The 25540-nt window shown below is 39.5% G+C and overlaps 1 protein-coding gene across 4 annotated transcripts in view; it reads left to right on the top strand.

The window, feature by feature from the left end:
• The first annotated feature begins 1790 nt into the window (after positions 1-1790).
• The window catches only part of kif21b (kinesin family member 21B), a 64073-nt gene continuing 40323 nt past the window's right edge, over positions 1791-25540 (top strand). For all 4 annotated transcript variants that reach the window (XM_041980741.1, XM_041980739.1, XM_041980740.1 and 1 more), the window contains exons 1-2: positions 1791-2156; positions 25093-25315. In XM_041980741.1, coding sequence (XP_041836675.1) covers positions 2116-2156; positions 25093-25315 — 264 coding nt within the window. In that variant the 5' untranslated portion in view covers positions 1791-2115. The remainder of the gene's footprint in view (positions 2157-25092; positions 25316-25540) is intronic.

Genomic DNA, 25540 nt, shown 5'->3' with positions numbered 1-25540 from the left:
ATTCAATGAAGTGAAGTGGAATCTTGCAAGTGAACAGAAAGCTGCACTGAGGATGGAAACAAACTTACTTGAGGAGATTATGGGAACTGGGAAAGTAATGAGGAGTAATGGAAAAAAAGATGAGACCATGTTTGACTCAACAATAAGAAAGGATCTCAGTTTCCCTTTCTGAAGAAATAGGACTCAGCAGAGGGAAGCATGTTTAGTGTCCATGCAAACCAAGGCAAATGAACTCCACCTTTCAGCTCGAACATAATAACCGTTGAATGTTTTTCGGCCTTTGACCCCAAGGTGCTCACACCGGTGGCCCCTCCTCTCTGTCACACAGTCTTTCTTTGTTTATGGCAGTTTAACAGACCTCAGATGTTGCCGCTGCAGCAGAAAACCTGCCAGCATCACTCTTTACAGCGCGCTGTAGGTGTGTCGCTGGGCGGGGCTTAAGCAGCCGAATCAGCCCGCTGATTGGTCGGGACTTATTTAGTAGTTAGTGGGTCTGCTCCTTTACTGTCAGCCGGGCGATGACCCAGGGAGAAGCGATGATGAGGGCGGAGGAGGAGTTTACCGCTTAAATGGAGGGGAGAGTGCCGGTGGAAAGAGGCTTTGCCAAAACAAAAGCCATGGATCTTTCAGAGCGAAAATGCAAAAGCAAAAGTTGAAGAATCATATTAATGCAAAGGTATCTACTGAACTTAAACATAGAACAACATCAGCATTATTTATCAAGTTAGAACGTTTTCTAAGTCGGCAAACCGACTCAGATTTTTTTCTCCACCCACGTGTTTAAAAGGGCCGTTCTCTTCGAAAAATCCGTCGGATCTGAGCGGGTCATCCAGTTGCTGCCCTGGCAGGTCGCCCGGTTTAAATGGAATAAAAACTCCTCCCATGCGGCTCGCCGCTGGGTAGCCCGGACGATAAATGGTGCGGACCCAGTACGGCTCCATGTCAATCCAATGCGATTATGCTGCTTTTAATGTCTGCCCGTAATTTTATGATGTAACAGACTACGGCATGTTTATCGATTTATGCAGTAAAATAATGAATTACGGCAAATAATCCCACTGCATTTTACAAAGTTATGAATTTATCAGATTGTTTTGATTTCATTACATTGGTAGACAGTCATTTTTATAACTCCACTATAGCTGACTCTTGTTTTTGGTCCAAATTAACTTAACAAAACACTGAACTGCGAAACAACAGTTGGAAATGAATACTTACAATATTTAATAATTAAAAAAAAAATTAAAAACGTATATACAGTTAAATTATTAAATATCCTTCATATTTTTCAACTGTATTAAATCTTATTTACAGATTGATTAATTTTAAATGTATTTATTTAATTCAGTAAATCAAACATTTTAAAATCCAACATGTCTTCAGTCAAATTTGAATGAAAAACGAGCAGCACTAGTCATGAGAACATTGGTATTTTTAATTGCTTTATTATTAATTGCTTTTCACACTTACTCTTTATTAATGCAAGACTTCCAGTGCTAGTCTTTCAGTAGAAGTTTGAGGAGCAAAGCTCTGTTATTAAGCCATCAAGCGTCACATTTGGGGCATTTATGAAAACATGAGACATACGATGGATAACAATAAGGTTTCTTTATTTCTTTATTTATTATTTACTAAATTATTTTGCTTTCATATTTAAAGTTAGAAGTTTGGTGTGTCAAGTGCTTTAGTTCTCACAGCATTCAATATTTACGACAGTTGTTGAACGCAGCAATACCCCATCTAGTTTTCTGTCTCAGCTCTCATTCAGCCTGATCACCCAGAGAAGCGCTGTGGTTACAGAGGAGCACACGCTTCGTTTACACGCAGTTTAAACAGGATGTAGCAACTGACACAGACCACGAGACGAAAAAAAAGCGGGTTAAATACAGCGATGTGACAAAAAAACATCAGTCAGACAGAAATGACTGCCACAGCGGAGGAGAGGAAGAAGACAAGAGGAGTCCCGATGAGGCACCTCACAGCCGGCAGGTCTTGACGGCTGCTCCGGCTGACCTGAGACACCCAAGCCCGCCGCAGCAGCGCACGGCTTACATACCGAAAACATAACGTAGCAGAAAAACTCCACATCCCGTCGGTGGACCTTAAAGATCGACCATGGCGAGCCAGGGAGACTGCTGTGTGAAGGTTGCGTTGAGGTAAGCCTCCGACGTCTGTCTGCCAGAAATATGCCGACCTTCGCAGACCACATTGTGTCTGTGCCTCTTGGCGACCAGTTAAATGCAATATGCACACTTATGAAATCATTTCATTATTAAAGCTTCTAATGCCCCTGTTTATTGTAGGACACACTGGGTCGCAGAGGCATAGAGAACATTTCACCTTGTTTTGCAATACATGGGTGGTGCTCTGCACTGTATTGATAAGTCAAAACATGTGTCTGTGCCATGCGATCTTCATATGACTGTTTTCATGTTAGGGCCCGAGATGTCTCCTCAGCTTTAGTTTGTTTTCTCTGGAGCAGCAGCTCAAATTCAGGATTCAACACGGGATGAAGTGACAAGGGCAGCTGCAGCCAGGTGCAGGGAGGATAATGGGCGTTTCTCTCCAAATCAATTTTTGTGCAAGCATTTCTCATTACTTACACTTCAAATAAAACAAACTCTCACCTTATCTGAACAGGGTCTAATTAACTCCTAACCTGTGCATAGCTGAGTGCCATAACCAGGACATGAAAGCCTTTTTGTGCGTTTCTTATCCCGCCTTTCCAAATAAAATGAGCACAAAGAGATGGTCTCCTCCTGTGCTGTCTCATTCACTGCCTTGATGGATATGAAGCCAAGAGCCCTGCCAGCACAGCCGCTTTTGAATTGGAATGAGGATTCTGGTTGCTTGATAGCTCTGTGTGCTAAAAATAATTGTAGATTCAAAGAGATGGTGTAAATGTGCTGGCAGTTGCTTGATGGCAGGCTCTGAAATTAGCAGGCGTGCGGTTATGGTTGTGTCTGTAATGAGTGCTCATTTTAAAGTATGTATGTAGCTGAGGTGGTGGTCTGACAGACCCACAGTTCATGTAAGTCAGAGTCTCCCAGAATTTGTCACGTCAAGCATTGCGTCGCAGTGGGTCATCATTCAGGGATTGCCATTTTGCCAGCACACGTGCAGTAAAGTGAGGCATGGATTAACTGGGCACAAGTTAGGAAATGTAACAATTCTTCAGTAAGGAACCATTAAAGGCCAAAAGACCCCATTTGAGATCCACTGATTGAACTCAGCAGGGGCTGCGAATGGGGGTCGGTCATACAAAGTGGCCTTTTAAGATGAGACTCAAAACCAGTCACTCCATTTCCCCGGGGGATGTTTCAGTCTCTAGTCAGCCACCAAGTGAATCTCCTTTGTGCTTGTTCACAGCCTCAACTGAAACAGGAAGAAGAGTAGGTTCTGCTGACAAACACACACACATGCACGCACACACAAATACATGAAAAAAAAGGTTAAAAGAGAAACTATATCGACAGCTGGTAGCTGCTGCTCAGCTGAAGTGATCGAGTAAAGCATAAAGACCAGTGTAGCGGTTTGTTCATGGAAGGTGATACATGATGTGGTTGTGTTTGCATCAGTGTGTAAGCTTATTTCCATTGTTGTCACACACAAAAATCACAAAAAAAAGTCTAATCAACACAAAGGATTTCCTAATTACAGCAGTCCAATTAAATCAGTTTAATTAGCGTGTACTTAGCAGAGTTTGTGTAATTACATGACCCCTCATGGGCGAGTTTGCACTGCTCTTTTTCATCACTTCATCTATATTTAAATGCCCTGTGAGTGTCACAAAAGTTTCTATGTTGTTTAACAGGAAATGGGAAGCAGCCAAATAAACACATGGAGAAGGATAACTTCCTGTCGGAGAACCAGAATCCCCTCCGCCCCGACAACCCCCGAGCTTCTTTCTCTGAGAAAAGTCTCTGCTGATAAGAAGGAATGATGTTTAATTGCTCCCATGTTGTGTTGCCCTCAGGCAAACTACATACAGTGGAGTGCTTACGGTTTGTGTGTGCATGTGTGGGGGTCACTGAGGCTGTTGTGAGGTTGAAACCAACACGCTAACTGAAAACGCTAGCATCTACTTCCTGAATGTCTGCTCTGCCTTCCTGAAACAAAGTCTCTATACCCAGTGACATGGCCTACAATCCTTCATTCAGACCTAACTGCCTGAGGAATGGATTGGACAGAGACTCCCTCTCTCACACTCTGGATCTGCATTGCAGTCAGGTCAGACATGACCACATGCATGTAATGTAAGTAGCTATTGTTAAAGTGCTTGCAGCCTGGATTTTTGCATCTTCATGCAGCTGCATTTATTACAAAATCAGCTTAGTGCTATAAGGATAAGTAGATTCATTTTACCCACCCTCCTTCCCCCATACACACACACACACGCTCACTTACTCAGTTAAATGAACAAGTAGAGAAGCACATGTGGTTTCACTTCACCTGCAGCATGGTCCCACGCCCTCTTGCTGATTTTATGTTGAGTGCTACATTTACCCCCCCACTGAAAGCTTTACGTTAAAACTGGCCCTGAGTGTTCCCATGTGCGGCTTTAAATGCCAATAATTTAGCTTTTATGTGCATGTTGGTTGAAACTTGACATGAGAGTTATGAGCACTGTGTAAAATCCCATTTGCATATTGATCTCTGTCTCCTGCTGTTTCTCTTTGTCACTTACTCATATCAGCCCAGCGAGCCTCTAGTCTAACGCTGAATTGCTAAGTCAGCCTATGTTGCTGCGTATAAATAGGCACAAAGACAAATCTGTTAAGCACAAGTTGTGGTCCCTGAACTTGTGACCGCTACTAGATGTTCTCACGTTAACAGAGTTTCTCCTGAGGCCTTGCTCCCTGTTTAATTTGAGCAGATTATCTAAGGAATCACCAAAGAGTTGACTTCTTTGTGTTTCATGCTGTTGTAGTTTGGGAGGATGACAGGAATGTGGCAGAATGAAACAGAAACAGCAATGAGACCTGCAAAGAGAGCATAAAATATTCAGTGTTCTTTGCAAACCCACAGGTGGGTGAATGGGGCATTATGAGCACTTGTGACGCAGGGCATCGGTAGCTGAAAGGTGATGGAAATCAGCTGATGAATTACTGATCGATCAGTCTTAAATAGACCTGTTGTGATGCAGTTTTTTTTAAATACTCAATTAATGTGCTTCTCTGGCTTCAAAACAAAGAAGTGGCAGAATATAGCACCGGAAAGGGCCCCTCACAGCTGATACACAAAGGATTTAAATGAGAGAAAAAAAAGAGGTGTTTTGTTGTTGGACGTATGTCCTGTGTCGGCTACTCGTCTCGCCTGTTTCCTGTGTGTGTTAATAGTTTGCCACACATGCTATGTCTGGGTTACGTGCTTCCCCAGGGGGTTCTTGTTTAAATGATTGGGTTTGGTGGGAAAGAGTATGAGACAAGGTTACTGGCCACAGGATTGTGCTGCAGTTTAAATATCCTCATGAGAGATTTCTTACACTTGGTCTCAACATTCACTGTCCTGCAAATCCACCAGCAGCTTGTTGCAGATTTACAGTCACCGGTTGGGAAAAGTGAAAGGATTAGTCGATGGGAGTCGCACTCAAGTTGTTTCTAATCAGTGATTTGGACTCGAGGGAGGGAAGAGGAGCAGGAAACGTGGAAGCGCACACGCCCAAGTTGGCCCTCTGCAGCTGTGCATCACTTCCTCCTTGCCCAGTGGCGTTTACATGTTTTCATTTTAGATTATTTTTGGGGTCATTTTTGTGTTGTTATTTAATATTGGCTGCTCGGGGGTTTTGTGGTCAGTCATTTATTGTGTCCCCCATTGTCACGTTGTTTTGTTTTGTATGGCTGTTGTTACCTTTGAACCCTCCAATATTTCATGGATCAGTGTGAATGTTATTTGTGGCATGAGTGCTAATGAAGCTGCAAGCATGTGTCACTTGTAGTTTAGCTGCATATGGTAATCACTCATATATACTCATATAATAATCACATGTATATTCAGTTTTCTTTATTCATTTATTATTGTTAATCCATTCACTATTACATTTTCATATTGTGTGTTCTCATTTTACAGAATACTGAAGTTACAGTTTTCATTGTGTATGCGTGTGTGAGGTCAGACTGACCACTTTCTTCCCAGAGCTCTGATATGAGGCTGGTTTTCGACCTGCTAGACAGCAATAGTTGTTTGGGATATCAGCTTGTTGTGGTATGTGGGCTTTGTCTGAAAACTGGAAGAAAGTGGCAGCACTCAGTCTTCTATTCCTCATTTATTATTTTGCTGTTTGACCTTCAGCTGGGGACCAGCTGAATAAATCTGTTTTTCTCTGATGAATCCCCAGAGTCTCTCCCGACTTCACGCGAGTCGGGACGACCACTCTCATTACTTGCAAGTAATCCTTTATTCAATACTTCTCCTGTAAATAAACCTTATATACTTTTACTCATTCCAGACTCTTGGTAATTTGAATGAGATTTGAAATGCATCAACAGCAAATGTCATGATGACATAGTATGACAGTTATGGTTCTGGTCATTTTCTATCTCTGGGCTAAGTGCTGTAGCAGATTGTTTGTGGCTAAAGGGGTATAAAAGGTCTGCAGAGCAAAGGCGTCAGTGAACTTTCCAAAGTGGGCTTCTTAATAATTCTGGCTAAAGAGTCCAATTACAAGCTGTAATAGTAATGTGATTTTGCTAGACGATCACTGAGGAACCTGTTTGTGTGCTAAGAAAAAAGACAAGTTGAATTGTATTACCATACAGATTATGTGTGTTAGATTCAAATATTTGGGTTGTGTCTTTGCAGGCAGTCATTTGATGAACTTCTCCCAACTCAGTGCATCAGCACTCCCAGATGGTGTGCTGCTATTGCAGAATAACTTCCTGTAAGGCTGCTGCTGAACTATCCTCACTTCCTGTTCATTTCCTGCTTGTGAGCTGCTGATGCTGACGCTACTCAGAATTAATGAAATGGACTTAAGACAAATCAGGAGCTTTTATGACTTGACTTTTATTGAAGTCGGTCTGAAACTTTGTTCCTTTCTCCTGACTAAAAGTGGTGCTCTCCTTTCACGATATGTCATTTTAAACTTCCCTTTAAATGCTTTTCTTTCCTCTTGCTCATTCTTGCCTACGCAGTGGGTGAAATAATCTGAAACTGTTAGTAAAATGCCAAAATGGGACCATTTGACCATCTTCCCCCAGGTCCTCCTGTTTGTCCACTTATGCACATGCACACAGACGCACACAAACAGATGTATATTTATTTGAATTCAGTGAGGAATGAAAGGCGCTTCAGTCTAATTCAGCATTTGCATTTTGCTGTTATCAGGGTCTCATCATATGTCAGCTAGCCTTCTAAACAGTCTTGACTGGCATCATTCATGTAGCTTGATCAAGGAAACCCTTGTCATGGCTTGTGTGGTCAGAAAGAAAATAATGAATTCCTCATATGGTTGCATTTGGCTGAAAATGACAGAGATGTCTTCTGAGATCTTTTGCTGTCCGCATATTTTGATGAACCATGTGTGTGTGTTGACATTGTTATGGTCATTTAGAGATCATCGGAGGCTGTGTGTGTGGAGGGGGAAGGGGGTTAACAGAAGCCCTTTAAACAGAGCACCTCTTGGGCGAGCGCAGACAGAGGACACAGTGTGAATGAGTCTGATGTCACTGCAGGTCTTTGTGCACTTTGCTGAGCTTGCACACACACAAACTCACATATACCCATCCAGATAAAGACACAGGGGTAATGTGGATGAGGTTCAGGCTATATTTTTAGAGGGTACGGTTGAGTGGAAAGGTTTAAAGGAAAAGGAGAGGTTTGTGGAGTTTCTTTTGTTGTCTTTGTTTAATAAACTGCTCTCTCTCCCCTGAAAAGAGCAACACTTCCTGCAATTCAACACAGCAAATACAAAGAAAAATCAAAGAGGGGTCGACGCAGAAGTGGGGGGGTGGGCATAGAGCGAGTGAGGGGGTGAATTGGGGAAAAAGGAGCAAGTGTCTCGTCTGTTGTCAAAAGGGCTACTGTAGCGTGGAAATATAAACTGCACATGTGTGTGTGTGTCTGAGTGTAGAGTGTATGAATAATTTGGGTGCAGCTGCACATGTTTGCCATATTCCCGCAGAGAGAAGCAGAGGCAGAGGGATGGAGGCCCTCAGGTGTTGTGTCTAGACTGTAAAGTGTTTATTTACTTCTCTATTTTGATCTCAGCCATTCTTACAACAAAACAATAAAAACTCACATTCTCTTCTGCTTTTTCAGTCTCTAAAGTGGAATTGTATATTGAATTGCCAGAATGTGACGTTAAAAGAATGTGAAGTACAATAATTCAACTTCTTCTTACTCTCATTATTGTTTTCTGAAGCATGCTGTTCAGCCTCTGTCTGCTGGGTAGATATGAAGAGATGGTATGTGCGTGCATGTGTGTGAGTGACCAGCTGGCCCATAATCACCTTCAAGATTAAGTGGCTTAATCACAGCTGGGGTTTGTGTCTCTGAGTGTGCTTTCTGTCACTATGTGCAAACAGACAGAGGTGTCAGCAGGGCAGTTTCAGCATGAAATTAGGTGCTCATACTGTGAATTATAATTACTTTATAATTCAGGATTTTGTCTAGAAAAGTTTTATGCTTAAAAACTGGTGAAATGTCCATCATTAATACCTTTACCTTGTTTTACAGCGAGTTAGCAAATGTTAGCATGCTAACGTATTAAACAGGGAAAATGAAAGAATTGTCTTTCCTAAGTGTCTTGTGGGAACAAAAAGTGCTATGTAGTGTTTGTTACAAGTTGCTACGACTGTTATCTAGCAGGTTTGTGTAACAGGACGATGGTATCTTGTAGAAATACCAGAAAATGACTTAATTAGTCCACATGGGATTAATGCAAGCTAACCCGATATAGCTTTAGAAAGTTGATGTAAGATAGTGTGTGCTTATTTGGCAAAAGAGTAACAGTACTATTCAAGTCTTACTAGTTTTACTATTTAAGTTTTTTTCTTTCTTAAATACATTTTTATTGAGCTGCTGAATTCTGTTTTTGTGTATGTTGCTAACTTTGTTTCAAAATACACGTGTATGACATTTACAAGAATGTCCCCTTTAGGTACTCCAGATTACATTCTTACTTCACCATTAGGGACGCAAGATGTTGGGTTTTTGATCCATATCCGATAAGCAAATATTTTACAAATCATTTGGAGGATAACTGATACCGATACCCCTCCCCCCAAAAATAAAATAAAATAAAAGCAGAGAATATCTAGTTTCCTCTGTTGTGGGAATAAAATGCAGTATTATTCTGAAAACTCTTTGTCATGTTGGTCTGTTGGCAAATGCAGATATTAAAAAAAGCTGAAAATGATGTCTAATTTACTGCAAAATAAGAAAAATGTTTCAACTAGATTTATGTACAACATGACAATACTTTTTAAACAAAATAAGTAAGATATGTGCACCCTATCCTACTTAAAACAGATTTGGATTATGTCCTCCCAGTGGCTGTTTTTATCTGGGTAATTATATCGGTGGAATGGCCGATATCTGATACTTAATTTTAAAGCCGATATCTGCTGATACTGCTATACTGTTTTCACCATGCATGCAGTCAGAACATTACTGGGACGTTCATTATACATACCTGTTGTGTGTGTGTGTGTGTGTGTGTGTGTGTGTGTGTGTGTGTGTGTGTGTGTTCATACATATAGTTATAAAGCTACTCACTGAAACAGTGGCTTTTCAGTACTTGTGCATCAGATAATTTCATGATAAATTATCTTCCAAATCAGTTAGCAAATAAGATTAGAAAAACACATGTGTGGGAATTGTCACAGTAGTACGTATGACTCAGTGGGTGCTTAACTGTAGTGTGGAAGAACTGGCTTTGAGTTTAAGTTGTGCATGATGCTCAGAGAGTTGGCTAGAGGCTGTTCTTGAGCTTTTTGATTGTCTTGCAAACAGTGTCCTTGGTAAATAACAGGGAAATCCCTCACAGCAACATATGCCGGGGTGTTTCAAGAAGATCCTTACAGGACATCCTAGGGATGTTTTATGTTTGCTGGGTACACAGCTTTTATGTGTATATTGGCAAAACAACTTAACTAATAAACTTGGTGCACCATTGTATAAATTTAATGGGGTAATGGAGAATATAAAGACTCATCTATGCCATGTTTTATGTTAGACCAGGGTGCCATGCAAGGTATACCCCCTGCTGCCTCAAAACCATCAGTAGTTTGTTTTGATTGGTTAAAAACAGGGTCAGAATGGAAAGGAGAAGAGAGGGAGTGAAAACAGATAACCTTGCCAGAGAGATGCAGGATGAAATTCCTGACTAATGCACTAGCGTTGTTTAGATCCCTGCACATTGTAACCTACTGCTTTGGACTTGCAGTGTTGTATCAAAACATGATTATTAAGTTAGTGTGCATTCAAAAGACAGCTTCTTTGTAAGAAGTATCCTACAAAAATGGTGAGCAAACAAAATAATGATGGTCAAAATAATCAGAAACTCTCCACATTAAGACATCTAACATTCTCTGTACTCGTTGTGGCAAAGTCCAATTTTCTTAAATATATAATTTACACCTCTACCGGGATGGTAAGGAGAATTTGCATGTGTGTGTATACATCTGGTAGAAAAGCCTGTATCCCCTGGCTAAATTCACATTCCTACAGACAGACATTGAGACATGGTGGCTGGCTACATTAGCACTCATACTAAATGCTGTCTGACACAGAAAGAGGCAGGGCGGGTGGTAATGGTAACCAGCGCTCCGGGGAGGCAGACAGACAAGCAGAGTCATGGCAGCTGTCTGCCGCTCAGCTGCATTTGTTGTGTTAGAAAGAAAAAGGTGAATAAAGTTATCTGCTAAATACCACCACCTCAGCATTTGTGAGACATGATTCAGTTATTGAGAAATTCAGATACAGGTTTGCTTTCCTGTCATATAGTTAATAATTTAAATGCTAACTATCAAATGTGTAATTTCATAAGCAGGAGTATTAAACTCCACATGCTTTATAAGGCTGCTAAAATCATCGCTGTATAAATAATAGAATAATATATTGAGTACATTTTGGCTATGTCTACATTATGGGCTGCTTGTTGCCACTTAGCATTTAACCTTTCATCTATTTGTGAATTCCCTGCTCAATCTCCCAGTTCCAATTAAGCTAAACTCTGATTTAGTTAATAACAAATTTTATGGTATTTGATGTGATTTGTGTTTCTCACAATTCACAGTGCTGTCTGCAACCTTTAATATTCTCTTATTCCCTCTTTCAAATCATTAAAATTCATTAGAATCAAATGGGGATGGCTTCTCACTGACCTTGACAAGACTGTCTGTCATGAAAATGTAGGAGAGGAAGCTAATTTGATTCTTTGTCATGCCCCCACCCCCCCATGGAGCAGCAGACAGAGCAGATGAGGGGAGGGGGAGGGAAGTTAAATGAGGAGGGGATGAGGAAATGGGGTAGGGATTGACCCAGAATTGGCTTGCTTGATGCGGAATGATGTGCTCCTGTAACAATGAGAGATGCTCGTCTGAAGCTGAATGATGGTTGCGTTTGACAGCAGTGAGAAGTTTAGTTTCTTACAGCTCATGTTGTAGCAATCAACACTGAAAAGGATTAAAATGTTCTCTGATTTTACTGTAATTCGGGAAAAGGTCTGTTATTCTGTAGTTCATCATTAGCATTTTGAATAACAGTTAAATATACCATCCACATTCAGATAAATTGCTCCCATCTCAGCCCTGTAAGCACGGTAAGGTTTTTGTCATGTGAAAAGCTTTAGGGCAGTGACTTTGATGGCAAATTGAGGGAGTTTTTGAAGGCTTTAAGCCTTTGCCAACATCTTTCACAGCCAAGATTTCATGCTTGATCTGTTAAGCTTTTCTACACAGCTTTGTCCTACTTTACCTGATGTTATCAGCATAAAAATGGGAAATTTGATTCCACTCTGAAATAATTGCTTCACTTCTAATTTCTTTTCCTTTGATAATTAAGAAATCTGAATATTTTTAGATGCATTCACAATGAGCGACGACTGAGAAAATATAAGCACAGTGGTGCATTTAGACAGGCCTTAATTGTCTGATACCAGTCTGTGTCTTTTAAAAATACATTCCTGATGGAGATATTGAGAGACTGTTCATTTAGCTGATACTTTTTGAAGAATTGACCCGAGTCTTTCTGGATAATGTGGGACAACTCTGTCCTTGACGTCGGGCTCGGTTAAGGAAATGCTCATTTTAACATTAGTGAACCAGTTCGCTCATTGTTCTCCAGTGTGGAACACAGCATGCTAACACAACCAGTCAAACCAATGTGCACAGAGTATGTGAACCCCGTTCTTTCATCGCAGATTACCAATTGGCAGTGTGGCCTCAGGCCTCCAGGGTTGCCGGTCTGTGAAGTCAGTTTCATAGATAAGGCGAACATGGAGGAGGATTAGAACGCAGGATCTCATGTATTGTATGTCTGTGAGTGGTGGTGAATAAACTGTTCACACAATAAAAGATAAATAATGAAAGACTCCTTTAATATTAATTCAAAACAAGGAGAACATCTTACTTTTTATATTATTTATTATAAATGTATTTTCCTTGTTGCTGCAATTAAACCATTTAAATGTTATGTTAGAGAGGAGCTGTAATTCATGTTATTATTTATTTATTTATTTTAAAAAAGGGAACATTTTTAAGTTTTTGCAACATATGGTCCTGAATGATTTACTGGAACATAAATTTTAATGGCACATTAAATGCAAGGAAAGCATTCATTCATTCAATCATTCATTCATTTTTTATACAGCTTATGCCAGTTCATGGTTGTGGGGAAACTGGAGCCTATCCAGTGTACACCCTGGACAGGTTGCCAAGTATGTCCAGCTTTTTTTTTTTTTTTTTTAAAAAAGGGATGGGTCGCATCCAGTCTGCCTGGGAGCTCTTACTGGACTTTAGTTGTGTTTGAGCAAGATATCTTGGCTTAATAGCAACTGCAGTTTACAAATTTTACTCTTATTAGATGATGATTTATTTTTTATATCTAATTTGATGATATTCTTGTTTATGTAGCACTTTGGTCCACTCATGTTTAAACGTAATGTATAATGGTCGACTTTAACTTGACTTTCACCAGGACTTCTAATGCTTTTCTCCGTTGGTGCTCCCACCCCAACCAAACACTTATCTTCATAAAAGTACTGCCTTTGTGCAGACTCTTTATTTCCCCTGGTGTCCTGCTGTCTTATATTTCAGGCAAAGCTCAAGGCTAAAAAAATGACCTCTCTTGCCATCATTCCATTTAATTTGATGCTATCTTCTGTCATTCATAGTTAACAGACCTTACCTTGGTCATGCACAAGGCACAGTCAGGTGTCTATTGTTTATTTCCTCCTTTCCCTTGGCAAGTGTTGGACCAGCATATGAAATTTTGCATGTGTGTGCAGGCCTTTGGCCACCGGCCCACTGGCCTGCTGTGACGTCGGGGCCCATGTGGAGGATTGCAGGCCCAAAGCGAGACAGATTTCAGAGCAAGACCCATGACCCATTCTGGCAGCGGGTGTGTTGCACACAGGCACTTAATTGATTATAATAAGAGCATAGCACAGACATTATGGTAAGTGTCTTTAATTGATTATGATGGACTGAACAGCAAGATGGAAGAATAAGAGGTTGAAAAGAAAGACTGTTGATGGTTTTATGTGTGGAATCACAGCAGATTGCTGATCCAGAAAATCAATGGCAGCACTGATTAAATGGACTACTGCCTTCAGCCTGCTGAAGCTATATAATCAAAATGTTTCAGCCAAACTGTTTTAGAGTCTGTTTTTCTTACCAAAAGTAGGAAATGAATGAGTAAGAACTTTGATAAAGAGGTTTTAGTGAAAGCTTTAAAATGCCCGAAGGTGTTGATGGTGCTTTGGATATTTTACATTCTCAGTTAGGCTACATTAGGTGTTTAAGATGCAGAGTACATGTCACTGCTTTTGTTGAGGATGCTGTTGCAAAAACTTAATAGGTTGTTCTATATCATGGTAATTGTATGTTGGTCTACCAGAGTGATCCATTGTTATGAAATTGACCCACATTTCTAACTGGAAATATTTTGCTTTGCTGTATGACAAAAAACTAGAGGTATTCCCAGTAGTGTCAGTTCCAGCTGAAGCTTTTGTTGTCTTTATGTGCCGACTCACATGCTGTATGAAATGAAAGTAACTTGGAATATTGCTACTTGGGTTAAACTATTAAAACTGCCTGAAAACCTGCTTTTTGTGACTGCTACTCATCAACAGAGCTTTTGGAGCACTCTCTGACTCTCTCTCATAATCTCATCCATTCTTTCTTGTTAGTCATCTTGTTTTGACCTTAGCAGCCAGTGGTCCCCCTCTCCTCCATCCATTGCTGCACCTCAGGGCCTCTCTCCTTTCATTCCATAGACACTGATATGCCCAGAGCTCCTAACCCAAAATAGGTCGAGGCGATTTCCAGACTTCTCAGGGCTCTTTATGTCAAACATGCGACAGTCCTCTTAAATTGCCATTTTACCCACCCTCTGTTGTACTTGGTTTAATTTTCACTCTCATGCTCTCTTTAATGGCTCAGACTGACACAGTGAGAGGGCAACAGAGAGATTAAATCATTCAAAGAGCATTAATTGGCTCCACCTCTACATCTTTTCAAAAGTTTTCTGTCAGGTGCACAGTGTGACAAAGGGTGCAGCTCTTGCAAATTTCTATGACGCCTTACGCTTGTTAAGATTTGTAAGCCCAGCTCAGTTAACAAATCAGTCAAACTCACTACTTTGCCTTACAGTAACATAGGGCATTTAAAAAATCCAAATTATAATTCCTGTCCCTAAAAGAGCAACCCCCCTAAATGGCATCCTCCATCTCTCCCCCCATTTTCTGTCAACACTATCATAACAAAGCATATATATATATATATATATATATATATATCCATTATTTCCATCTCTCTTCCCTTTTAACACTCTTGCATTCTTAGATGAATTTATGTTTATCCAGGCTGAATGGAATTTCCTTGAAGACTTCTTGGTTTACTGATAAGAAAAGGGAGTAAAAAAGGTCGTACTTCCTTATTTTTAAGCCCTTCGACACAATTCTGAACTTCTTTGAGAGAATTTGCACAGTTATCTTTTTTTGGTTGCTATGGAAACGTGGCTTAGACATGCTCATACGGGCAGTGATAAGAGCCCAGCTGTGTTAGTCAAGTTAAAACAAGAGCCAGCACACAGACACACACTGGACATTTAGTTCAGGGGCCTGCGTTAACACCCCTTTTACACATTTTTAAAACTAACAGGATTTTCTTTTACTGTGTGGGAAAACTTTTTTCAATTAGAGTAAAACTTTAGTCACACTTTTCTTTAAAAGCTTTTTTGTATAGCTGTGTCGTCAGCATAGAATTTCTTTCTGACAGTGAGGTGAACAGTCAGGAGAAATTTAATGTTCATACCTGAAAGTACAAGCAAGGTCATTTTTTGTGACATGGATGCAGACGAACACACATGGCTGCGTCAGTTGGATTAATCCTAATCTGAACTCTGATAAACGACAAAGCACTAAGCGGAGGTATGGTACAAGCATACAGAACAGAACCAGATGGAGACTCAGTGCTCCTGTTTATGTAATCTCGGTCGAGCCGGGTAATCTCATTTCAGAAAGAGAGAGAGAGAGCTTTGCTCGGTAAAAAAACTCTACAAGACTCTGACTGGAAGCTTCTCTCAGGTGGTTGGTGTTTTTGGTTATTACTGGTTTGGAAATATGACATGCTTGTTATTTTTGATTATTGAGAAGTTAAATCTAAAGGAATCTGGAGTTTGTAACAAACCCTGCAGGTAAACATCTCAGACTGAAGATGTTCTCAGACAAACTACTTAGCAGATGATTTTGAAAATAAACTTGTAGTCTTAAACTTTTCCCATTGGTCATTCTGGATCATTATAGACCTACAAAGAACATCTTTGAGTAGAGAGGGATGCAGGTTTCATCATTTTAAGACATCATAATGGTCAACGTCTTGTCTTGATGGTTGTTTAGTTTTATCATTTATGCCCAACATGTAGCTAGTACCATTGTAACCCACAGAGGTTACTTTCAGTATCTACTTTATTCAGCACTGAAAAAAGACTGCTTTTAAAAAGTTAACTAATTTAGCTGAATTGCTGCTCCAAAAGGTTCCCAAAGATTCCTTTCTGAAATTCTTAGGGCTGGGATAATTATTTTATGCTAATAAACATGCAGGGCTTTGAGTTTGGCAGCAGTTCAAGAAGCAGCTTTACAATCATGCTCATTTGAGGATCAATGTGATTGAGTTGCTGATAAATGGAGGTGCTTGTGCATTATTCCACAGCAGAGTGCTATTAGAGTTTATGAGAAATTGAGACTGTGGTGTGTATGCGGAGACAACACCCAAGCAGCTGACAGTTGTGAATGTGGTGCAGTGAAATCAACAGGGATGCATCCTGAAGCCCTTTGGAAAATCGGCTACCTTCAACAGGAGCAGACAGGCTTGGGTGTAGAGGCGTATCACTTTGGAGCGCATTAAATGGTTTTATGAAGAATAATTTAGGATTGCTCTGCTATAATTGCGTACTTTGTGTTGTTCTGGACTGAAAATGTTGGAAGGTCTTTGTGGAAATTGCGTGGAACGGTTATTGCTCTGACTATAAGAATACAAACACAGACAGACAACTGGAACACATTTACTTTATGATCTCCTGCAGGCATGTTCACACATCTGCCTTGAACATTAATTTGTCTAATCTGAATTTTTTTTTTTTATAGAAATAAAACATTTTCCATTTTTATAGTGGCGTCTAAATTTACAAATAATCGTTTATGACAGAAAGTTAACAAAAACATGCAAAGTGTGTGCTACATAACACTGATGACATTGCATTCTGGACCAGGATTATACTGTAAATTATTTGTACAGTAAGAAATCCTGCAGGTGTTGGATAGTCGGTGTCTTCAGAGAAACCTCCAGTGGTCAAATTTTAAGTCTTAATATAGGTCAATCAGACTAAACACAGCTAAAGAGAGACTACGGTGGAGCCCCAGGTTGCAGACCCCTGATTTCGTGTTTGTAAACCAAAATTTACTGCATTGTCTTCATATAGATTAATCGTTGTCCAGCACTAGTATAAAGTACAACACATCAACCTTTCTACTTCTTTTCTTTTGCACCAGTCATAGACTACACTGAATGGACTTGCCTGGCACACAATAAGAAAACAGTTGCCATGCCTGAGAGCCTTTTCTAAATACAAAGAGAAGGAGGTGTGTGAAAGAGGGTTAGCAGGAAAGATAATGCAGTGACGAGTTTTACATTCATCTCCCTGAGTGGTTATAGGTGAGTGGGATGACAACACAAGGATATTAACCATAGCTTACTTCGGGAGGAGAGGGATGGGATCCTGGCATCAGCTTGAAGCTGAGTTTGGTTTTTGGATACAGACAGCTGCAGTTAGGAATATAAATATATATATTTTTGTTAACCCCAGCCAAATGTACGTACAAGCAGTCTTAGAGGCTGTTTTCTTTTCATGCAGATGCTTCTCAGCCTGTCAGCTGTGGAAGCATTTTTTTGTTTTTTTAGGTCTCCATGAAGCAGCTAGAGTAGTGATGTTTTCTTTACATCCTTTACTCTTTGTGTGCTGCTAAGGAGGATATGGAGACAGATTTTAATGATTCTATTGATTTTACTAATGACAATATACTAATGAAGTAATTGTTTTATGCAAGTAGCGGAGCTGGGTTAAAAAATTGATTAATCAGTTTGAATTGATTCAAATTTAAATAAAATTGATTTATGAAACTTGATCAATTAATTTATTTTTTTCTAATAATACATTTCCTTTTCAAGTGACAACAGTAATTCTTATTCTAATAATTTCTATTCTTACTTTAACCTTCATATGGACATGAGGAGGTCACAGGTTAAGAGAAAGGTTGCTGCCCTGGAGGATCAGATGGCCAAACTCAAAACATTTTCTCTCAAATGGGTTTTGGACTGATAAATTAACATAAGTATCAGCATGAAAGCAAAGCAGACAGTCCTACAGCCATTTCTAGACCCCACTGGGTAAGAAAATGAGAGAAAATAACTACAACAAATAAGGTAGCATGCTGTGCATCACAAGGAGTGTTGGGAAAAGGTGGATTTTTCACTGTTATTCCTTATTATGTATTTAATGTGATCCAGCTATAATAATAAAATAAGCTATTGGAAAATAAGACAGCACTCTTCCTGTTGTCTTCCCCTGATACACCCATCATCTCTTCAGCCCACCGGATCATTTTTGTAAAGATCCTCAACCTTTTCACAGAAAACAGCTCCCTGTGGAGAATGACAGAACCAAAACTACAAAGTTATTAGATGTAAAACCAAAACACACACTAAGATTAATAGATAGATAATCATCACATTTTCCACATTAAACACAATCATTGCAGCAGTCATTAAAATAATTTTGTGCAGCTTTAACAGTTTCAGGTTTAGCGAGTCAGTGTTTTTTTTGTGAACGCATTTATGCATGAATGCATTCATTTATCTCTTTGATACGTTTGTTTCCTTCAGGATGAATCATGGAGCCTCTTTATAAACAAACCAACTTTCTCAACCCTAAACCAACTCTGAACGGGTGAGAGATTCTTGAAGGACTTGGACGGAGATCTTAGACTATACTTCTTTCATGCACGTTATTGCCCCGTGTGAACAGCTATCTGTATATTTTCTGACTGGTGTCCTTTCCGTGCACATAGTTCAGCCTTTCAAATAAACACTTCCTGACTATTGAGTTATCTGTCAACAGTTATTGGATGAGCTCTGAGATGGGAGGAGGAGAATGAATGTGTGTTTGCATGCAAAACAGTTGTTAAGGAACAGACAAAAAGCATTTGATATGTGTTTTTCCATTAACAGGCTGACATTTGACAGAAAGAAAGAGGGCCTGAGGGTGAGGAAGTGAGGGATAGACATAAAGTCCACATTAATGACCGATCTCTCCTGTTATCAAGAGGAAAAGGAAAATGGAACAGGCCCATCCACTGCCTTTACAATTCAGGCTTTTGTCCTGGTAGCCTGTTTTCATTGGCAACAAACTGAGGGAGGGATCAAAACAGAGGGAAGTGTGATGAAGGACGTAAAAGAAGTGACACTTTTTAGTGCAGTGATTGTAAAGTTAATACGAATAGCCGAGAAAAAGGGGTGTCCTGTTCAAATAGTAGTTAACTTAATATGTAAAGAGGTTATCCTCTTTTTAGGTACTGAAGAAATGGTGTGTTTAATGGAGAGTAGCTTCCTCCACTGGCTCTGTGCCAGAGACAAAATAACAGAGCTCTGAAACACTCGCAGCTCGAGTGAATATGATTAACCCTGTCTCTTTGTGTGTCTGTGTGTGTGTGTGCGCGCTGTGTCTTAACTGAAGTGTTTACATTAGGGAAATGAACTCTCTGGCTATCACCAGCCTGTCTCTGAAGGTTGATTGAGCATGAACATACACACATTACTAAACACACACACACGCATATACACACACGCACACCAACACGCACAAGAAGTTTTCTGGCAGCCGCTTGTCAGTGATCAGAGCATGACGGTATGATTGCTTCCCTCTTATTGGTAGCAGACCCGGCATTTGGTCCAGGCTATTTTCTGGGTTGTAATTGGACTGTAGGTCAGCAGTTGTTTAAAATTATGCACAAGTAGACATGATTGGGTATTAGCACTTTCAGTTTGTAATTTAAACACTACCAGCAAAAGGTTTATACTGTAACTATCATAAACACTTACATATGTTCTTATAGGCAGCCATTAGAGTCCGAGCAGTTTGTGCAGTTCCCAAGGAAATTGGACTCTCTGAGGGACTGCCAGTTATGTATGTGTGTGTGTGTGTAAAAGGTTGTGGTACTAATTTAATAGCTTCCTGATCATTTCAGATGATACAGCATTATTGAGCTGTCATACTTTTCAATAAATTTGCCATTTTAATAGATAATGTTGTGCTGATTATTGAATTTATTATGAAATCTCTGCAAGACTAATAATGTTTTTCTAAAATACTTTGGCTTCAGTTTCTTTTAATCTGACACATCATGCTATACTGTCAGAGCACATGGAGCCTCACTGGAGCTTTGCTTCTATGAAATTACAGTAAAAACAATTACATTTTGTTAATAAAATATAATTTTCTTGATATTTCAAGCAAACATTTTATACCTAAATTTATGCTTAATACATAAACCATATTTTAGTGCGATATGATTTAACAACAGAGAATAGCAGGTTTCTTATTCTACGTTTTCTTTCAGCCAATAACTGTCTCCTTTATGCAGCTGTTTCCTGCTACCATTCCACTTGACAGTCCACTTTGCTGCATGAGCTGTAGGTTTTAATGATAAGTCCTCTAGCACTTGTTGTAGGATACCTGGTAACTGTCTCCAGGTTAGATGGTTAAAGACAAAGCCTTTATACACAAAACTGGGCATGACCTGTTTATTTAATAATTACTTTTTTGTTTGTTTTGTCTGCAAAGATAAATTGTGAGAGATTAAAATTGAGCTTAAACTAAAAAACAAGAAACACACATAAAACCTTTCCAAACTATCTACACTTTTACATGAAGTAGCTCAAATGTTAAATCCCTTCATTCATTTTTGTTATTCTGTATCTGTGAGGTCCCGATGTTTGCCGAGGCGACTCCTATTACTTGGAGACATGTCAAATTTTAAAGGCACTTGCTGTTTTTTGGCCAGTTCCTTGTTCCCATTTCAGCTTTCTTGTAATCTAAGGAACCATCTACCTTTCAGAGACAGAAATCTGATGAGAAATGCCGAAAATATCAGCAAACTTTGGAGGACTCAGCATTCTGAGATCTGCTGCCTCTTTCATGCCTTTGATAATGTCACCCTCCAGTCATGCATCAGAGAATTTAGATTATATCAAGGTTGATGTGACACATATTCTCTCTCTGTGTGTGTGTGTGTGTGTGTGTGTGTGTGTGTGTGTGTGTGTGTGTGTGAGAGAGAGTAAAAGAGGCAATCTTGCCATTTGAAAACCTGAAAACCATGCATATGTTTGCTTGCCTCATTATTGTTGCGCTAATTAGCACTATAGGGTTGGATATTGTAATAAGTTATTCCCCAAAAGCTTGTGGATAATTAGATTTTGATTATGAGTGTGTTTATTTGAAAGAGTTGGGTTTGGTCCACTGGACAAAATCTTGAGGTAATGAGTGAAGACATAACATCCCTTCCACTTTTACATTAATTGACGTGAGGATTTTAAACATGAAATATCTGACTGTGGGTGTGTGCTCTGTGGGAACTTGTTTACCCCTTTGGATATTTGACACATTTTCCAATTATACACTAAGATGAGAAGAGATAAAAACCTTAATTTGCTGCACCAAAGATCTACAATCTGCTTCCCCTTCACGCCTCTGTGTCATTCAGACGTTTAATCTTGGTGCTATGGACTATTTTTAGCATCAGATGTGCGTTATTGAATGTGTGGTCTGTGTCTGAATCTTTGTGTGTGTGCCATGTGTGAGATAGTTGCTCTTTCAATCAATGCTATGGATCCCATCCTTTGTGGGCGCAGCTTGCTTAAATGATCGTCCTGCTGAGCCGCATTGTGACTCTGTGTGTGTCTGTGTGTGGACTGATTATTGAAAGCTATTGTTTCTTTGCCCTGTGGGGCATCTGACGGGATCTCATTGTCATTTTTGTGTGTGAGTTTCTCTTTTTTCCATGATGATGGAGAGAAAATTATAATGGGAAACCCTAAAACATCAGATTTTCATAAAGTTTGTGCTGTTTATGACTGTAGTCTGAGGTACTAAATCTGGGTACCTCCTTCTCTGTTCACAAACACATTTCTACAGCCTCCAGTCTTGTAGTGTGTCATCATTTACAAGACAGTAAAAAAACTCAAAGTGTCCACATGTAATGCAGCATTTCATAATCCTATCTGGGTTTTATAAAGTGCTCTAACAATTCATGCTTTATTCACTCATTTGTAGAAACACTGGTATAGCGCTTCTTATTGCATTTAATCTTATTCTCTACATGAATTTATCTAGTTGGTTATTGATGTTAAGGTGTCAAACAAGCTTCCCTGTGTAAACAGAAGGTGTAACATCCTTTACACTTCCTGCAGACATTAGCTTTAGCTTTGGACTTGGCTTTCATGCTATCAAATGTGGTGTATCCTTCAACATACAGAAATAGGTTTAGCTTGTTAGACCTCAGGTTAGACTACTGCTTCAGGGAGCTGTGCATCTTGGATTACAAATATGGATGTAGTAGGGCTGACCAGACCCAAAGAGTAGACACACATGGGCCTAATCTGGGTTACTTCTTGCACTTATGGCTCAATTGAGGCACTGGCAAGTGTTGTGTGGGCCACATTTGGTCCAGGTATCAGTTTTTGTTTTAGACGAGGATTACAGCAAGTGAAGGCCAGAAGTGATCCAAATATGAGGTGCCGGCCTGGACATAGATCACATAACTTTCTTTGTTTGCTACATGTGGTGGTCATGTGCCTAAGTTTTCATATCCACACTCACATAGTCATCACTAAAAATCAAAGGCCAAAAATGGGCCAAACAAAAATGCAGATCTGAGTCATATTTGATCCAAACATCTTTTGCTATCTAAGGAGTGATTTGGTTCACTGAGACAGTTGGATGTGGTAGTATTTTTGTGAGCCTGTAGTTCAACAGCAACACCATAATCTTGACACTTCATGACCTGGCTGTGTTAGCATGCTAACGCTAGCTAAGCAAACTGGAGGCTGATGTTATTGGTTCTGCTGGTATTTGATTTAAAAAGAAGTGAAAACTGCCTCAGTGTTTGATATAAAGTCAGGGGATTGCTGACATTCATATTTGCCCATGAATGTGAGGGTGAAAAATAGAGAGATAAAAGACAAAAGGTTTCTTTTAAATCAAGAAAAAAAATATATCTTAGTAATGACTAAGATTGTCAGAGATTTCTGTAAAAAGACGTGATTCTAAGATGATTTTTCTTTCTTTTGCCAACTTTTAATGTGATTTTCATTCTTTTTCTTTGTTTCTTTCTTTTGTCAGATGCTACACCCAACACAGACTTATATACATTGCCCCAAAAAAACTGTTAGTATTTGGTGTGAAGAGAAAAATGTGCACACACACACAGTCCTTCTACAGTCCATTGTACAGAGCCACTGTGCTGCTCTTCTGCTATATCCACTTTATGATACTAACAGGCTTAAACAGCACTTTTAGATACATTAACCTGTGTGTCAAGGTCACATCCAGTAATAAAAGGAACACATCTATCTGCAGGCTGCTTTCAAAGTCACACTATTAGTAATAAGGTTGTCTGGATGAGCCTGCTGCTGCTGCTGAATCACACTTTTCTAATGTATTTAATTCTTTCCTGGAAGACTTTGCAGTGATGCCTTGAAGGCTGGAGGAGGGCCAGAAAAGGCCCTTACGTATGTTTCTGTGGCAACATAAAGACATGTGGTGAAGGGATTAGCTGTTTGTGTCTTTGTGGTGGGTGTGGTACTTATTGCATACTCAAGAGGAGCCATGTGTGATTTGAAGATAGTACAGTGGCTTGTTTTTTTTAAATGCATGTGTACAGCACTTGTTTCCAGAGTTACTGTGTGGGTGTCTTTCTAGTTTACCCCCCATCCCATCACAACTGTGTGTGGTTAGGGATTTCTCTTGCTTTCTCTCATATTCTACATTTTTTGTGTGTGTCTTTGTTGCACCCTCTCGTAGGAAGTCTATGGTGTGGTCATAATTTACGAGGGAAGTTGATTTGCATGTTCTAAAGATTGAACTGGGGGGTTTAGCATGTGGTGAGGTTGACCTAGTACTTCAATAAATGCTGGCTCATGGCTTTTTCTGCAGCTTAAAGTGATTACCTCCCCACTGTGTTCACATTATACATATTGAAAGCCTAGGACACACTCTGACAGACCTTCTGTCTTATGCACATTATGTGAGATTAACATATTTTCTCTCAGTTAATCAGCACTGCAGCACAAGCACAAAACAAAGTGGCCCATCTTAACAGCTACATCTAAATTAATTGGGCCTCTTGCCTGCAGGGCTTTCTGCCGTTGTGCTGTCAAATAAATTAAAATGACTGTAAACTTAAAGACTTGGCCCTCATTGTGTCAGCAAGTTCAAAGATGTTCTAGAGCCAGGGCTGCCTCCCTTTGGAAATGCCTTATCAGGGATTATTGTAAAGCAGGGATGTCAGGTAAAAGCAATTAACTTGCAGTGAACTACCTGTCAGGGCGGAAAGCCCAGCAGAACCCAAAAGCCAGAGAAGGATTAACAGTAGCTGAAATAATGACTTATGAGCCTGTCTGCCTCATAATTGCAGCACGTGTCAAAGTACACATCACACCTGAGCAGACGATGAAGTGGAGTCACTCATTATTTTCAGTACCTACGTTGTAAACTGCTGACTAGTTAATATAATAAATAGTTGGAATAGTTAATCAGCAATGACATAAAAAAATTGTGTTATGCTTTTTATAATGTCAAAATCCAGACCAAAATGATCAGTTTATAAAGGCAGAATCAACAGTACCATCTCAGAAAGCATTTGGCTTTGGCCATAGCTGGAAAAAACAGAAGGATATATCTCTCAAAAGATTTTGGAAGCTAAAAAAAATATCTAGTTTGTCCAGAACTGCTTCAGCTTAAAAAAACTTCTACAAAAAAATAATGAAAAAGATGTCTGCCCATCCACGATCCACATGACAGTGATGACTATTGATTTTATTTGCCTTGTCAACATTTTATAAGCTGACCTATTAAAAAAAGAAAAGTTATATGAATTACTATGAATATGGCATCATCTCAAATTCTAATTTTTCCTTGTTTAAAGTTGTTTTGGTTTATAAGCTTAATGAATTACAACTTTTGTGTTCATTCATGATCTTCAATCTTAGTTCTGAATTTGTATGAGAGCAACAATTAACCACGTTTACATTATTTTTTTTATAAAATTGTTTTCTGTATTTCTGATTGTTTATTCTTCTGTCCTGTTTCTTGCAGGATTCGTCCTCAGATGGCCAAGGAGAAGATAGAAGGATGCCATGTGTGCACGCTGGTCACACCTGGAGAACCACAAGTCCTCCTGGGAAAGGACAAGGCCTTCACCTACGATTTTGTGTTTGATATCGACTCAGAGCAGCAGCATATCTACCAGACCTGTGTGTACAAGCTCATTGAGGGCTGCTTCGAGGGCTACAATGCCACTGTCTTTGCATATGGACAGGTATGAATCCTTACATATACATTTTTTTAATTGTTTACATTGGTAATAAATATATAATACTAGAATGCTAAAGGTTGTTCAAAAATTGACATTGTGGCATCTGTGCATGATAACTGCCACATCAAATAAAAAAGCATAAAAAAGACAAACTAATATCTGGATCAGCTTTAATTAAAACAAAACAAACACAACATAATATCAGTAGATACATCAAAATTCTAGTCA

The sequence above is a fragment of the Melanotaenia boesemani genome, chromosome 3 (genome assembly GCF_017639745.1).
Source record: "Melanotaenia boesemani isolate fMelBoe1 chromosome 3, fMelBoe1.pri, whole genome shotgun sequence".
Taxonomy (NCBI): Eukaryota; Metazoa; Chordata; class Actinopteri; order Atheriniformes; family Melanotaeniidae; genus Melanotaenia; species Melanotaenia boesemani.
Note: the sequence above shows the minus strand (reverse complement) of the source record. Positions and strands in the feature narration are given on the sequence as shown.